Below are 17,293 nucleotides of genomic sequence, written 5' to 3' on the forward strand. Positions count from 1 at the left end.
AGTTTTTTTACTTTAAAATTGAATTATAATTTTTTATTTATTGCTTAATTTTATATTAAATACATGATGTATAATAAAATAAATTTTAAATAACGAATATCATTAAAACATTGAAATAATATATAATTGATGTAATATTATCTATTTAAGACGCAAATAAAAAATATATTCGTATATTATATGTACTTTATATAAATAATAAAATTATTTTGTACTCAGTAAACGTTGGAAAAGCTATGGATCTTCTATACGTTGATTAAGCTGGCGCCACCTATTGAAAACAAAAATGGTGGCCAACAATATGCCCTATCCCTGCCCTGGTTTTATGGCACGCCAAATGTCTGCGTTCTCTAGGCTTCTTTCTACTATGTATTTCCCTCCGTCTGATACACCCAATTTCGATGTGAACAAAGGGAATCATTTTCTCGCGATCGACCCTATCTTACGTGCTAAATAAGTGGGGCTACTTCTAACCAAACCGAAGGTGATCCAAAACTATCGAATATTTCGCGAAATTATAACCGCACAAGCTCGATTCGTCGTGTCATTCACCTTATATAATGTAATTGGTTACATACAATTCCATACGGCGGTTACATGCCTTTAACATGTATTACCCGTTACAGGAAACAGAAAATAAACAATCTAGCATTGTGGCAATGCAATAAGGAGCAAAATCCTATATGCTTTATTAATACAAAGCACAAGATAGATGTTTTATTTTGCTACATGCTACGTACAAATTATATATAAAAAATTTCCTGTCGTCTATGTAACATGTATCACCAAAACCATTTAATATATTTATTGAAATGTCAAATAATCACAGGGTCATATTAGGTTCGTACTCTTGCAGATAAAGTATTTGTTTCCTTGACAACGGGTCTACTGATACTAATATTTTAAATAAATTTCACTAAGTGATTTATTAAATAAATAATTTTTCTTTAAAGTTTTTTTTAAATAGCTTTTCTTTGATATAAGATCTATGTATATAATATGTTACAAAAAATCTAAAAGGTAGATTTCTTATAATAATAAAGGATTTACAATTATTTATTATTGACAATATAATTTCATTATTGTAGGTTGTTGAATTTTATATAAATTGGTAATGACAGATAGAGCACACACAATGAGGTTGGAAGCAGAAATGGCTGCTCCTTTGCATTTGCAAAGATTAGAGCGTAGTCTTAATGTACAGCCTTTTTTAAGGCAAATTAATGAATTGTTTCAAGAACCAACTAGGTAGATTTTTCTTATTATTTAATAAAATATGACTGATAATAAAAAAATATACGACTTATAAATAAAATATGAATTTGATAAAAAATTACTGCTTTATTAATTTCTACAGTGAGGATGACAAATCTGTATCATCAGAATCTTCTGAAGGATCAGATAGTTATCTCGATAATGTTTTGATTCGAAAAGAAGGTCTGTAAATTGTTAATATTTTAAAAATAACTATTTTGTTATTTGTATAACATTTACATTTACTAATAATATTTATAATTTTTCAGAGGAAAGAATAAATAAACTGAGACTCTATAATATGACAAGTGTAGGAGAAGAACGACATTGGTTGCAGGATATTTTATTAAGTGATTCGTCAGATAGTTCTGCTTCAGGATCTGATACAGATAATCCCATTACAGAAGAAGATTTTCAAGAAATGTTGAAGTATCATATACTTAGGAAAAAATATCAAGCACGTTTTTACCAAAAACCAGAAGTGAGACTAAAATTTAAGTTAAAATCAATAAAATTAATAGAATAAATAATAATATGAAATTTTTGTTTTCAGAACATTCAGTACCAATACTATAGTGCTGGTTTATTATCCAATTATGATAGATTTTTAGAACATCAAAAATTAATAGTTGGAAATAAAAAGAAAAAAGAAAAGAAACCAGAAAAGAAAGTTATGAAAATAAAAAAAGAAAAAATATCGCGTCATAGATCTTCTGAAGATTATCCTGTATGTAAAATAAAAATTAATGTGATATATTTCAAAGATAGAATATTATTATAAATATTTTAGGAAGGCGATTATCCAGATGAAGATTGGGATCGTACTATCCCTAGAGAAGAGGAATTAGATGAAGCTGAATTAGAAGCAATAATGCGTCATCAACCTCGTCAGCGCGGTAGAAAAAAACATAATAATAAAAGTCCAGAAGTAATGGCAATGAGAAGGAGAAAGATTTGGGTAATGATGTCTAAAAAAGAATTAGGAAAAGTACAAAGAGCAAAAACTAATAATCATAAAGAAATGTTAATTAGTTGTAAAAAAGTAGCACAACATTGTATGAAATATTGGAGACAAAAAGCTATGCAAGTGAGTATTGATACATTATTATTTAATTTTATTCATAATTTTAAATTCATTTTTATGTTTACATTTTACATTTTATAGTCTCAAAAGAATATGAAAGAGACTATATGGAGAGCTAAACGTCTCACAAGAGAAATGCAATCTTATTGGAAACGTTATGATCGAGTTGAACGTGAAACAAGAAGAAGATTAGAAAAAGAAGCTGAAGAACAGCGAAAAATGGATGTCGAACTTATCGAGGTAATTAATAATAGATATTTTTGTAATATAGTATGTAATAGTATTTTGTAATATTTATTTTTGTATATAATATATTTTACTTTTAATAAAAATATTTAAATGTATTTTAATTAAATATTTAAATGTATTTTATTTAAAAATTTAGGCAAAACGGCAACAAAGGAAATTAAATTTTCTTATTACACAAACTGAACTTTATGCTCATTTTATGTCTCGAAAATTAGGGAAAGCTTCTCCTGAAGAACAATTAAGAATTTTAAATCAATTAGATGAAGAAAAAAATCCAAGACTTGTTGGAATTGATGATTATGATAGGTAAATTTATTAATTATATACATTTTATTTATTCTATACATATTTTGTATGTTGTGAAAGTATGTTATAAACTTTATTTATTTAACAGTGAAGCTATGAAACAGAAAGCAAAAAAAAATGCTACAGAAGCATTTGATAATGAAAAAGCTCGAGCAAAACAATTTGATACAGCAGCTGCGTCTCAAGAATTACGTCTTAGCGATACACCCGAAAATTTAGAACATCCACAACCTTCGATTTTTAAGGGAAACCTTAAAGGTTACCAACTAAAAGGAATGAATTGGTTAGCTAATTTATATGATCAGGTTGGTTTATATTAAATCATTAATAGATTATAATATAAGAAAATTGTAAAATAATATGTGTACATAAATATTTTTCACATTTTTTTTAGGGTATTAGCGGTATTTTGGCTGATGAAATGGGTTTGGGTAAAACTGTACAATCCATAGCTTTTTTATGTCATGTTGCCGAAAGATATTGTAAGTTATTTAATAAATATCTTTGTATTTCAAAAATATTTAAAAATGTATAATTTAATAAATGTATTTTTTTTATAGCTGTATGGGGACCATTTTTAATTATATCACCAGCTTCAACGTTGCATAATTGGCAGCAAGAAATGGCACGATTTGTTCCAATGTTTAAAGTAGTTCCATATTGGGGTAATCCGCAAGAGCGAAAAATATTAAGACAATTTTGGGATACTAAAGATTTACACACGAAAGAGGCTTCATTTCATGTAGTGATAACAAGCTATCAATTAGTTATTACAGATTATAAATATTTTAATAGAATAAAATGGCAATATATGATCTTAGACGAAGCACAAGCTATAAAAAGCACTAGCAGGTTTGTATTTATTCATTTATATTTACATTTTATAAACAGAATTTAATATTTGTTTTTTTTTTATAGTATGAGATGGAAATTATTGCTTGGATTCAGTTGTCGTAATAGATTGTTACTAAGCGGAACACCTATTCAAAATAGTATGGCAGAATTATGGGCATTGTTACATTTTATAATGCCTACTTTATTCGATTCTCACGATGAATTTAACGAATGGTTTTCTAAAGATATTGAAAGTCATGCTGAAAATAAAACGGGAATTGATGAAAGTAATATATTTTTATTTCACAAATTTTGTATGATATAATAGAATAATATTTCAAATTTAATATTTTTTTCTTATATTTAGAGCATTTATCAAGACTACATATGATTTTAAAACCTTTTATGTTGCGTAGAATAAAGAAAGATGTAGAGAATGAATTATCTGATAAAATTGAAGTAATGGTGTACTGTCCCCTTACTACTCGTCAAAAATTACTTTATTCAGGTAACAGTGTGATGTTTTCATATTAAAAAATTATATTTTTTATAACACTAAAAATTATTATATTAAATGTATTTTTTTTTTGACAGCATTAAAAAAGAAAATTAGAATAGAAGATTTATTGCATTATACAGTCGGTGGTGGTGATACTGCATCTAATGATAAAAATTTTACATCAAACCTTATGAATCTAGTCATGCAATTTCGAAAAGTATGTAATATTTATAAAATTTAATTAATCTTAAGATAATATCATATTCATATTAATATTAATTTTCATTAATTTTAGGTTTGCAATCACCCAGAACTCTTTGAGCGTAGAGATGCAAAATCTCCATTTTTCATGCATACAGAATGTTATGAAATGCCTATATTATTATATACAGAAGGACTTAGATATCTTTCATTGCCGTCTAAAGATCATTTGCTTTATAATAAGCTGTTTATATTTGCTACTGAATATATACATCGAACTCTTCATGACAGCAACGAAAAGTTACAAAATTCTTTTTCCTTTAGTAGATTTATTAACTTATCTCCAATGGAAATAAATAAAGTGTTTATCATTGGTATTTTATTTAGGTATATAATTCTTTATATTGAATATATAGCAGATTACATTTTTTATAATATTTATTTTATTATTTATTTAGATTATGTCTTGCAACTATAATGGAAAGAAGAATAAAAATAATGCGTTATTGGGAGGATTGGAATGCTGATGAAAGAACGGAAATTCCTATGAATCAAATGTTTCTTTTATCTAGAAAAATTGACTTTTCGATGCGTTCATTGCAAGATTTAATATTCACAAGAAAAATTCTCGAAGGAGAACCTGTATATACACATACAGCTCATGTTATTCATTCAATGCCAGAAACTGTTGCTCATAGAATTTTACGAAGTAGTAAAAAAGCTGCTAATCAAACATTAAAGGTTTAAAATTGTTATAGACGATTTTTTTTTAAATATTTATTTGACAAAGATAAATAAGATATTTTTTTTTATAGAGAATAATGCCTTTAAACAAAGCTGAACAAGAAGATACAAAAGTGACTTTGTTACCGGAACATCCTCATCTTCCTAGATCACCGATAATACGACATTGTCAACGAACCACCATTCCATCTTTTATTTGCGATACTTATCCTAAGGTTTTTAGTTTAATATGGTTTAATTTTTAATTAATATAAGAAGTAAAATAATAGAGACAATATAATAAAAATAATATAAGACAATATAATGAATTAATTAATTCTAGGTACAAGCTAGTCCCCGAAAATTGTATGTTAGCAATAGTTCCGCAGCATGCGCATGGAGAAGACATGAAGAATGTGGTGGAAAATTTGGTCAACAACTTCTTTGGCTTGGTTGTGAAAGAGCTCTTTCTATTGCATCATCACAAGAGAATTCCAACTTTCGTATGGCACAGACGACATCAACATTTTCTGTGGAACCAAACGGTGGAATTTCTGCATGTACTCCCATAAATGGATGGTCAAATATCATAGTACCAGGTAAAATTTTTTAACATCCATTTTATATTTTTTTATATGTTTGGTATATATTTTTTTTCATAATATTTCTATAGATAAGCAAACATTGGTGACAGACGCCGGAAAACTTTCCGTCTTAGACAGTCTTCTTCGTCGTCTTAAAGAACAAGGTCATCGTGTCCTTATCTACTCTCAGATGACTAAAATGATTGATTTGTTAGAGGTATTTTTATTTAAATTTGATAAAATAATTTTTATAAAATTTTATATCATGTTTTTATTACAGGAATATATGTATCATAAAAAGCATACATTTATGAGATTAGACGGTTCTTCTAAAATTTCTGACCGACGAGATATGGTTGCAGATTTTCAAAAGAGGTAATTTCATATTTTTTTATTATTTCTTTGAATACAATACAATATAAAAAAATTTTAAATCATTTCTACTGATAATCTATTAATTTCTAAATGTTTCATATTTAATCTTCTAATAATAAAAAATTTTAATATTCGTCAATCTAAAAATATATCGAATTCTTTCGTGATATTAATTAGAATATATATTAATAACGTATCGTATTGCATTTGAAGCTTCTTAATATGTCATTCTTTCTTCGTTTACTCGCACATAACTAACATATAAATTAATTAGTGAATCGTTCCTATCTCATAAATAATTGTAACTTACTTATCATGAATACATGATTCTAATAACATGATTCTAATCATCATCATTTTTCTTATTATTATCTTTTTATACATTTTATTTGAAATATCTATGCATCTTGCCATGTTCAAATCAAAATCTAATCATCGAAATTTTGATAAAATATATTCAGCGTATGTATTTTGCATTGGAAGTCCTCTAAGTGCACCACCAGCGTGCCGAATTAATTTACATACAAAACGATGTGTCGTACTCGACTATTCGATCTACATGAACTGTTTCGTGTTTCAGGGCGGACATATTCGTCTTTCTATTGAGTACCCGAGCTGGAGGCCTGGGAATAAACCTCACTGCCGCAGACACGGTTAGTAATCTTATCCATGCTTTATTGGTTCGTACTTTGTATGTATTCATCTTCTGATGCTACGAAGCCAAGCGTTTGCCTTTTGTTTCTTTTTTCGATGTCCAGAATAAATAATTGAAAATTTAATTGATCGAAAAAGAAAACATACGTGAGAAATTGTGATTTTTTTTTTTTCATAATGAATAATGATTTAATCACAATAATTCGTTATTCAATTCATATCTATAATCATCAAATTTAATAAAACTCTTGTTTAATTTAATGTCATATTGACTCAATATTAACTATAATGTTATATTGTTGTTATATATGACAATAATACATGACAAAAAAAATTATACGTATAATCCTTTTTTTACTTGCTTTTTCTCAAGTTTATTGAAATGAAAGATGGACTTATATGTGATTTTTATATCATTTATAAAAATATCATTATGATTTTTTGACACAATAATTAAATAAACTAATATTTATTAGTGTAAAAATATATTTATTGATGAGGTAATTGATTAATTTTATTAAATTTTAATTAAAGCACAATTTTCTTTACATAAATTTATGGTTTGTTACTTTATCAATCTAGTGAGATATACAGTATATTTTGATTATGAGCAAAGTAATATCATGAAGTAATAATAGAATCGATAAAGATTTTTGGTCAGGGTCGTTCTCCTGCATTGCCGAAACTGCATTCAATTACATACAAAAGTGCACGAACATAGACTGCAGGCATTCATTTGCTGATAGAACATATTTGCATATGCCTTCGTTTGAATATCGAGGAAAGAGAAATACCCCTATTTAAAATGTCACGCAAAATAGATATCTACACTTTGTTCATTAATCCTGTAGATTTTAAAAGATAATATTTTTTCTTTTTATTGAAACAGATTTATAAGTTTTTTCATAATTAATTTCAATGGAAATAAATTTTATTCCATAGGTGATCTTTTACGATAGCGATTGGAATCCCACAGTAGATCAGCAAGCTATGGATCGTGCTCATAGACTAGGTCAAACGAAACAGGTTACGGTATATCGATTAATTTGCAAAGGAACTATCGAGGAAAGAATATTACAACGTGCTCGAGAAAAAAGCGAAGTAAGTATAAAATTATTTTTATAAATTTATTTTTAAAATAAAAAAAAATTAAATTTTTGCAGATACAACGCATGGTAATTAGCGGAGGAAATTTTAAACCAGATACTTTGAAGCCTAAGGAAGTTGTTTCCCTTTTATTAGATGACGAGGAAATCGAAGCAAAATGTAAATATTTTTACTTAAATTCTATCATGATTATGATGGTTATATTAGTTTATTATTTATTTTTAATAATTAGATACAAAATTCATAGAAATGGAATGAATAAATACAACTGTGAGATTGAGACTATTATAATAATCAACAAATAATCTCACTGAATGAAAACTTCAAATAGAGAACATTATATTTTTGCTCGCTGACGCGCAATTTTAGTTATATTCTTGTGGCAGGACATGCGTTGGAAAATACATTTAATAAGACAGAACGAAAGAGAATACAACAGAAAGAAAATAAAAAAAAGAGAACATGGTTGCAATTACATTATGCTCGTTAGGTTATGCTAATGCTCTAATAACGAATAATAATAAGAAAAGAAATAACGAACGTCCCCTTATACAAGTTTGTGTCCATATATTTCAGATAGTCAACGGAGCGAGGAGAGAAAACAACACGCGGAGGATGCCCGTTTCGAGTCGAACTTATACCACAAGGAGAGAGAGCGGAAAAGGAAGTTAACCGCGCTTCCGGTTAAGGTGAGTCTGCTTAAGCATCCTTAAAACTATTACTTTTTTTTCCATTTTCAGTTTGTTAATTATCAATGAAGTTCTATTTATTTATTTATTTATTTATTTTTTTCCTATTGTTTTTAATACTTATTTTTTATTTTTTTTATTTTTTGTTAGGGTGACGTAAAGAAGCCTTGTCTATCTGATGCAAATGGAGATAAAATTGGGGATATTATTCAAATTAATTCTAATGAAAATAGTCAAGCTAATAGTGGTATTCAATCATATCAGATTAACAATCATCAACAAATTCTCGATAATGCAGACGATTACAGTGTGCCAACCAGTCCTATTAAATCAGAGGTATTGATATAATTTGAAAACAGATTAAATTAATAAAAAAATGATCAGAAAAATATTAAATCTTAAATTTTTTAATATTATATTCAGGATGAGACGAGTAACGATGGTCTGGTTGTTGATGTCGATGGTCCAGTGGGAGCATCCTCTGGTGATACTCGACAATCACGAGCAGGTCAATTTGGAGATCCAACTAAAGTCAGTCGTCTCGATCACCATATGTCTTTCACTAGTGGATCTAGTGTTCGAATAAGGCCTACAATTCGTGGTACCAGCAAAAGAGGCAGACCTCGTGGTTCTCGCAGAGGAGGACCCGTTGGCGGGAAAGGTAGAGGTCTTCTTTTACTTCATCCACCATCTACAGGTCTTGGAAGTAGTCCACAGTCACCGGCATCTTTATCTCCAACCAATACTACTTTAAATGATCAAACTTTACAACATGGTGAGTATTGTATTCATTAGATTTATTTCCCATTGAAGAATATGTATATTTATTGATACCAAATATTGAGAAAGAAAGTGTATTTATTAATGACGATAGTTTTCTTTCCACTCGATATTCAAACGACGATAGGCCGAAATCTATTACAAAATTAAAATGTATTGTTAGAGTATATTGTATATTCTGTCAAAGATTTTTTAGAAAAATGTACAAAAATGTAAATTGAATTGAATTATTTTGAGTAATAAGTAGATTTCTTACTGATACATCAAACCATGTAATGAATCCATTGATGAATATTTTAAATATTAATATAATATATAATATGCAATAATATGCTGATTGAAAAAAATTATTAATATGCATCTATTACTGCAGTTGACAAATATTATACAACAGAATTAACATTTATCGTTTAAATCCTTATTTATAATTTAAAATTGTCTTAAAGGGAATTTTATAGATTTAGATCTTGAATAATTTCTCTATCTATATATTCGAAATTCTCATTCAAAACTTTTCAGCTTAAATCGCTGAGAAATATATGCTGATTCTAGATTAAAATATCGGATGATACGACTAAGAGGATTAAGCGAAAACTTTCGGAAGGCCAGATGAAAATGACTTTTCGTGACGCACCCTCGAATCGATACATTGTTAATCCCGACTGACTCTTTCATAGATCCACAACCTCCTCCCTCTATTACACCACTTGGTCTGTTTCTCATGGGATTTTGCTCTCGGTGCAAACCGCCCCTGGGCATCGCGGATCCCTTGACTGACGTGAAATCCATCGAAATTCCCTCGCGGTTACGTGTTCGCGCAAGTGTTGCAACGAACAGTTGGCACCCTTCCTAAGGGTACGCGATTTACCCTTCGAGATATCTACCCCCTTTGTGACTCATTCTTTCATTCACAGTTTCTATGTGCTCGAGTACTCTACATCTTTTGGGACCGGGGGTGTCTTGGATTTTTTTGTCATTTGGACAGTGGTCACGTTTTTGGTCTCTCTCTGTAAAGAGTCCAGAGTGTGGGTTAAGTTGATAAGAGAACGATGATTTTGGTCTCTCTATTCTCTATTCATATTTTCTCTTTTTTTTTTTTTTTTCTTGACAATATCAAATATATGTGATAATTATTATCAAGCATCCTGAAGAAGTGAAATTTCCCATCAATAAAGATTTGTAAAATAATATAATATTTAACAATAATTAACCGTTATTTTTTGTTATCAATATATTGATTTCTTTAAAATAATTTATTGTATAATATTGGAAAAATGATAAAACAAGGAAAAGCTAAATAGTCCAATTTTTAAATTATTCTATTGAAAATGAAAATCAGATATAAAATTTCAAAGATAATAAAATGATATATTTCACGCGTTGCGCATTTTGGAGAACAATTCGACAGTGTCGTATCGTTGCATAACACATTATATAGAAGGAGAAATAAAACGACGAACAAAAAGAAAGAGTAAAATGAGAGTACGACGCGAAAAGCGAAGGAGGAAAAAAGGTACGAGAAGGCTCGATGAAAGGAAGAAACGCATGAAAACTAGTAGGTGGCCCTCACGCAATGACACGTGGACCGAAGTTTACGCGGGCAACGTGTACGACACCTTCATGCAAGCGCGCATGCCCGTACACTGTTTCGTGCTACATATACGGAAAGGAAAGGGGTCGTTCCCTCTCTCACTTGTCGTCGACTGGAAGGCAAGCGGACAATAGCAGGTGCGGAGCGAACGCGACAGCTGCGATCGATGATGTTCTTCTTAGGTTTTTGGAACTCGCTCACCCCTCTCCGTCCTCTCCCTTCCCATTTTCACTATCACTTTGCATTTCTTTTTCTTCTCTATCCATTTCGCAATTCTTTTTTCCCCATAATTTCCACGGATCCATTTACCCACCACTTTGGCAACTTTGTCCTGAAAAATTTAACTTTATTACCAATTTTATCCCTTTCAATTATATATATATATATATATATATATTGTGATTTATTGTAAATATATATTAAGAATTCGTTTTCAATCTTTTATCGAAAGTCGAAGAAGAATTCTATTTGAGACTTCTATTTAATTTTTATTTGAGAATTCTATTTCATTTTATAGAATAAAAGGAAGATAGCATATGGTCAATGTGTCCGTGAAAGCAAGCAATATGAGATGCACTCTCTCGTTTGGGACATGTTCTCTCTTCTGATCTGCATTTCTAAAATTTTATCCAACGTGATGCTCCTTTAAAAACATATTTTAGGTATCATGTACCTAGAACGTTAAACGTTTTGTATTGAAATCTTCACTCAATCTTTCCTTACCAGTAGTTGTTAATATTACTTAGAATAACAAATATCCAATCATAAATATCACATTAAAACACATTATCGTTTGCATAATTTTTCCAACGAATAACTTTGGCTATAGCTCTTATTAGGAGTAGGATCTAAGGGGATTGGATTTTGTGGATTCGTGCCGTACCTTACCGTACCTCACCGTGTCATCTTCATCCGCATTGCTTTCATCATATTTCCTTGTCATGTAACGGAAAGTGACGACATAGTTACAAACTTTGACTCACTTCCACTTGATAATTCACTTGCACTTCAACCTTTCCTTTTATCAAAAATTATCAGAATCAATTTGTTCTTAATCCCTCTGTTTCCACTATCATTCGATACACATATATTTCAAGAATTTATTCCCAAAAGTCTCGATAATCAAAATTTTTCCATCGAGTTGCTAAAATTCCTTCTACGAATCCCACGGTAATCGAGGCTTAACACTTCCACTTAAAATCTCATCCATCGGCATTACGGTAACGAGAATTTGGTGATTCATTATCTTCACCGGGCAGGAACGGCGTTCGTTCAGCCGAAAGGTACCGACAAAACTATTTCATTGTTTCCGTTTTAGAATGCAATAATTTTCTCCCGGTCGCAGGCGGGAGAGCGTCTCGGGACACAGCGAAAGAGGCCGCACCGTGGCAGAGACGAAAAGGGGGAAGAGAGAATGAGAGTTCGGCTGTGTGTTGTACGGCTGAGATACGGCAGGATAATGCGAGGAGATAGGACGGGGCAAGGATATTGCCAGCCGGACGGTCGGCATTCCGCGGATCCTCGCGTTCCATTTGCCCTTCCAGCTACCTCGAAACTTCTCTGGAACCCTCTTCTTTGTGCACACTGGACTCTATCTCCCGCCTGGGATCTCGCCCACGCGTGCTTTCCACGGAACATTCTGGACTCTCTCGATATGCGAAAATATTTTAACCGACCCCTCGATATTCCTTTTTCTCTCACTGTGTGGGCTGGTTGATATTAAATCAATCAACTGCGTTCGATAATATCCTCTCGGTTAAAAAGATCATCATCTTCTCTAGATCTTCATCGAAGGAGTATCTTCTTCTTCATCTGAAACGGATATAGGAAAAAGTTAATTGCACTTGATATTTAATTGAATATCCCTAATATTTACGAATGACTTCAACCATTTTCCAGTGTTCCAAGTGTTTTCCACTTTTTCACATGCTCGAAGGGAATCATCCCCCCTAGTGCGTTCTTGAAGAATCTTGTTAGAAAAGCGTGCGCGAACGAGAAAACGAATTCCTCGAGCTTTTCCTACCCTCCTTTGTCGCCGAGTGGCCACTTCAACTTTCTCTCTTTGCCGACTGGAGGTGACTGGAGAGCATCTTCCCGAAAGGTGGATCGTGGCAAGGAATGTCGACGAATGGAATGGTGTGTACGAAAAGAAAGAATAGGCGAGAGAAAAGAAAGGAAACGTCCTCTCGTACATCCTTGCCCGGCTACCGACCTTCGACCCTGTCACTCACCCTTCCCCTCCGCCGCCCAGACTTTTTTCCTCTCTCGCCATCTCATTAAATTCCTCCTCCCTTCTTCTTCCTCCGTCCTCGCGGCCGGCGATCCTCCGCCGTACGATCAGTCGAATAGATGCCGTGCCACACGATCCTCGGGTTTGTCTTCGCACCGGTGAATAACCGATTAACCGGTCAGACCACTCCACGTTAAATGGGGGGGGGGGCTGCCCCTTTCGTACCCTGCATCTGCCATTATAATCGCGAAAAGTTGCAGAAGAATGCCCCCCTTTCCCGCGAAATTCGTATTATCCCCTCCCCCCCTTCCTAGGGGATGCCGCCATTTTCGTTATCCTCAGACCTGTCTACGCCAAGTGCGCGCCAAGTATTTCCACGCGGCCATTTTCTTTGGAGGAGGAGAAAACGATTTTCAATTTTCAGATTTTCGTAGTCTGGAGAATCTTCTGATTCTGGAAACAAAGAAAGAGGTTTTTTGTATCCAAAAAGTTTCATCTTTGTGCTTTTCTACAAAGTGGTACTTACATCTTTTAAATATATATATATATATATATATATATATGTATATATATAGGAGGATAAAAGAAAAAAATTCAACGATCGTGATTTAACGTTGCAGGGGTGCAAGGAAGTTCCGGTCCAACGGAGGGGGACGGTCCCAGTTCAGTAGGTCCCATGGGACCGGTAGGGACGCTGGGTCCCCTGCCAGGTAGGGGGGGCGCAACGATTCGAAGAGGTCCGGGGCGACCGAGATTAAGGCCAACGGGCCCCGGCCACCAAGGATATCGCAACCCTGGCCACCATAATGGCAGGAAGGTTCAACGGCCGCTTCCGGTTCCCCTGAGATCGCAACAAACGATCGCCACTGTAAATCAGTCAAATCAGAAATCTTCGGTTCAACGTGCCTCCGGTTCCGGTCCATCGATCTCATCCTCGTCGATGAGCACCGGTACGTCGTTTTCCTCGTCGAATCCAGGGGAATCGAGACCGTTTGGATTCTACACTCAGCAGCAGCAGCAGCAGCAGCAGCAACAATCACGAGGATCGTCCTAGCTTCCGGAGGGTGAATTCCTTCGAGTGATCCTCGAGGGAGATTCGTGAAACGCCAATGGAACATTTTCTCGAGCGAAATGTTGGCTCAAAAGCGACTGGATCGCGTTTCTCTGAAATTTTTTTTTTTTTTTTTTTTTTTTTTTTTTTTTTTGATTCAAAATAAAGAGTTTTCGATTTTTTGCCGATTATTTTTAACGCCATATCGACTTTTAAAAAAGATGCATGGATCAACGATGAAGATATTAAATATTTTTTATGGGAAGACTTCAAGGAAGAATGATTCTAAGTCCGCTTTTAAGCCTCGTTTCTTTCATATTTTTCAAGATTGCAGAAAGAACTGTGGATTCTTTGATTTGATCAACAATTTATTAGTTTTTTAATAAGCTAATAAGGCTGGATATAGCTTTGATTTTCATCAAGAATCTTGATATATTGTGCTCAGTGATAAGAAACAATGAGAGTGTAATTATTCTTTTATTGCTCCTTTTTATCGTTATTATTATTATTATTATTATTTTTTTTTTTTTTTTTTTTCCCTAAAGAATTCTGGACTTAATTTAAAATAATAGATGTGTTACTCGAGAGAATTCTAACGCTCAAATAGTGCAATTGAAATCTTTTGAATGAATCAAAGTAGTGTTCATTTATCAATGTTCACAATTTTGTGGATTAAAAAAAAAAAAAAAAAAAAAAAAAGAAAGAAAGAAAGAAAAAAAAACAAAGTTATAGCGTTAGTGAATTTAAATCTATTTAACCGGAACTGTGAACAACTCGGAAGTGATTCCATCCATCGGATTCTTTCCGTTCTTGACAAGAGAAAAAATTTTATCACGTGATTTCGAGCATTTGACATTTAAATATCGTATCGAAGCGATGTTAGAAATTTATTTAATTGAGAGATAAAATTTCTTAGAAATTTTATCCTTCACTCAATGAGCTGTGTAAAAAAAAAAAAAAAAAAAAAATATATATATATATATACATAATTAAAAAAAAAATAACTTGTCAATATTTAATAAATCATTAAGGGACAATTACATCTCGTGTGAATCTTCTTAAGGAGAGCAAAAGAATAAACGAGTAAATGAATAATAATAATAAACTTAGCCTTGAAATTTTAAACATGCGCGCTATCGTTTTAGGCAATTTGTACAAATTAATCGTGCCACTTGTTATTAGGTACTTAATAGGACAAGTTCAAGTTAGCTGGCTTAGGAACAAGATGAAATTCAACGAAAAGATAAAGAGATAAATAGTGGGAAAAAAAAAAAATAAAATTAAAAGGAGAAGAAATGAACAAGGAAGTGTATTTAAAAAAAAAAAAAAAAAAAATGCGAAAGAACAGAATCTATATCTATATCCTTTTTTAATCTAAAATATTAAAAAAGGAAGTTCTTTACACTTTCTCGAAAAGAAACACGAAAGACAAAGAAAATGTCTAATTAAGCGTCTAAACAACATTGTGAGATAGATTTTAGCTTTTATTTCATGATTTATTAATTTTTGTGTATAGAATCGTTTAATCGATACTATAATAAAAGTATCGAAATATAGCGAGAAATTTCAAACGAATAAAAAAAATGAGGATCATTGGACAATTGATGAAAAGAGGAAGGTAGAAATTAGAACCTTTTTTTCTTTTTTTTTTTTTTTTTTTTTTTTTTTTTTTTTTTTTTTCATTAAACGATCGACAAACCGATTGTTCAAAGAAATGGAGGTGAAAAGAATAAATAAAAACTTACATTCTCCATCGATCCTCGTTCTTTCACTTTTTTCTCTTGCCTCTCTTCTTCTGCCTTCTCTTCTCTCTTTCTCTATTTCCATTCCTATAAGGTATTACAATTTGTCGAATGCTATAGCATTATTCCGTCATTAGGCTCGATTAGATAATATTTTTTACGCGTGTTATGGACCGTCATTACTTCGATTCAATTTGTAAAAGAATGGTATTTATATTAGCAATAAACGATGCAAATGGCCACTAACTAATTATTTAACGTTTCATTTTATTTTAGACCTTTTTTATTTCCAAAGTCTTTTACGAAATATTTTAATATGTTTAAATTATTTCATATATTAAACATGTTCAAAATTAAAATCTTAATTATCGATATTACTTGAGTAAATAATATTCAATATTAAGAATATTTACCAGAAAATTTTCTACAAGATTTCACACGCGTATGTGAAATGGAAGAAATAGTTTGCAAAAAAAAATACTTTCTCAGAAATGAGATTCCTGTGTCGTATTTATTTTCCACAGTACATTCCTTGCATCGCGACGTGCGTGTTACGAGTGTCTGGTTACTGGTTTTTTGCGACGATACACCGAAGTGAACGAGGTAAATGAAGTAAATGGATGAACGGTGAATAATGGATGAACCAACGCTAGTGTCACCGACGTACAAACGAGCGCTATTTGTTTCTTGTTGTACTTTCAGCGCAAACTCCGGTACACACGAATATCCTGAAATACCATTTAAATATTACAGATATCGTATAATATTCCTAGAAGAAAAAAAAATATATATATATATACAATTCTCATTACTTTCAATATTATAACAATAAGAAGAGAAAAAGAAAAGATATAAAAGTATCGGAATAAATCAAGAACAGCACTGACCTAACGCTGACAGTAGAAGATGTCGAGAGAAAGTCAGACACATAACTGTTCCATTATGATATTCGGTCGGTAAAGAAAGAAGAAGAGAAAATAATCATGAATTATTATATGATAATGAATCGAAATTGTAGACTGATAATATTCAGATAATATTTAGTATAAAAGTGCATTTTCTACAGTTTTTTTTTTTTTGTACATTGAGAAAATAACATATATATATAAGAGGAAACTGTAATTTATCGAAATAATTGCATAGTTGCTATTATTCATTATCCATCTTCATTGACACGTAAATTATATTCCTTAATCAAGTGTTAATAAAGAAAATTTTCCACGATGATTTTTAAAACTTTGAAATAATAATTTTTAATTCTTTTTTTTTTTTTTATTTTAATTTTATGAAAATTGAATTTTGATAATAACGATAAGTTAATAAAAATATTCGCTCATTAA

The 17,293-nt window shown here is 31.4% G+C and overlaps 1 protein-coding gene across 4 annotated transcripts; it reads left to right on the forward strand.

Annotated features, from left to right (window-relative positions):
• Positions 1 to 300: 300 nt before the first annotated feature.
• On the forward strand, positions 301 to 15,633 carry LOC122718017 (chromatin-remodeling ATPase INO80). Of its 4 annotated transcripts, none has more exons than XM_043942648.1 (28): positions 301 to 562; positions 627 to 840; positions 1,089 to 1,248; positions 1,358 to 1,437; positions 1,524 to 1,735; positions 1,808 to 1,981; positions 2,045 to 2,341; positions 2,420 to 2,578; positions 2,724 to 2,893; positions 2,982 to 3,198; positions 3,288 to 3,375; positions 3,454 to 3,745; positions 3,812 to 4,014; positions 4,095 to 4,235; positions 4,322 to 4,443; positions 4,522 to 4,814; positions 4,886 to 5,168; positions 5,243 to 5,386; positions 5,494 to 5,749; positions 5,824 to 5,951; positions 6,015 to 6,109; positions 6,690 to 6,762; positions 7,706 to 7,864; positions 7,927 to 8,029; positions 8,447 to 8,559; positions 8,710 to 8,895; positions 8,983 to 9,334; positions 13,781 to 15,633. In XM_043942648.1, the coding sequence occupies exons 3-28, from the start codon at positions 1,115 to 1,117 to the stop codon at positions 14,212 to 14,214; spliced, it is 4,908 nt and encodes a 1,635-aa protein (XP_043798583.1). In that variant the 5' UTR covers positions 301 to 562; positions 627 to 840; positions 1,089 to 1,114; the 3' UTR covers positions 14,215 to 15,633. The 4 variants fall into 4 exon arrangements, with proteins under 4 accessions (XP_043798583.1, XP_043798585.1, XP_043798586.1 ...); XM_043942650.1 differs by having other exon boundaries at positions 301 to 484; XM_043942651.1 differs by lacking the exon at positions 627 to 840 and having other exon boundaries at positions 301 to 484.
• The last annotated feature ends 1,660 nt before the right edge of the window (positions 15,634 to 17,293 follow it).

The sequence above is a fragment of the Apis laboriosa genome, unplaced genomic scaffold (assembly GCF_014066325.1).
Source record: "Apis laboriosa isolate Shangri-la unplaced genomic scaffold, ASM1406632v1 scaffold5_cov152, whole genome shotgun sequence".
NCBI lineage: Eukaryota > Metazoa > Arthropoda > Insecta > Hymenoptera > Apidae > Apis > Apis laboriosa.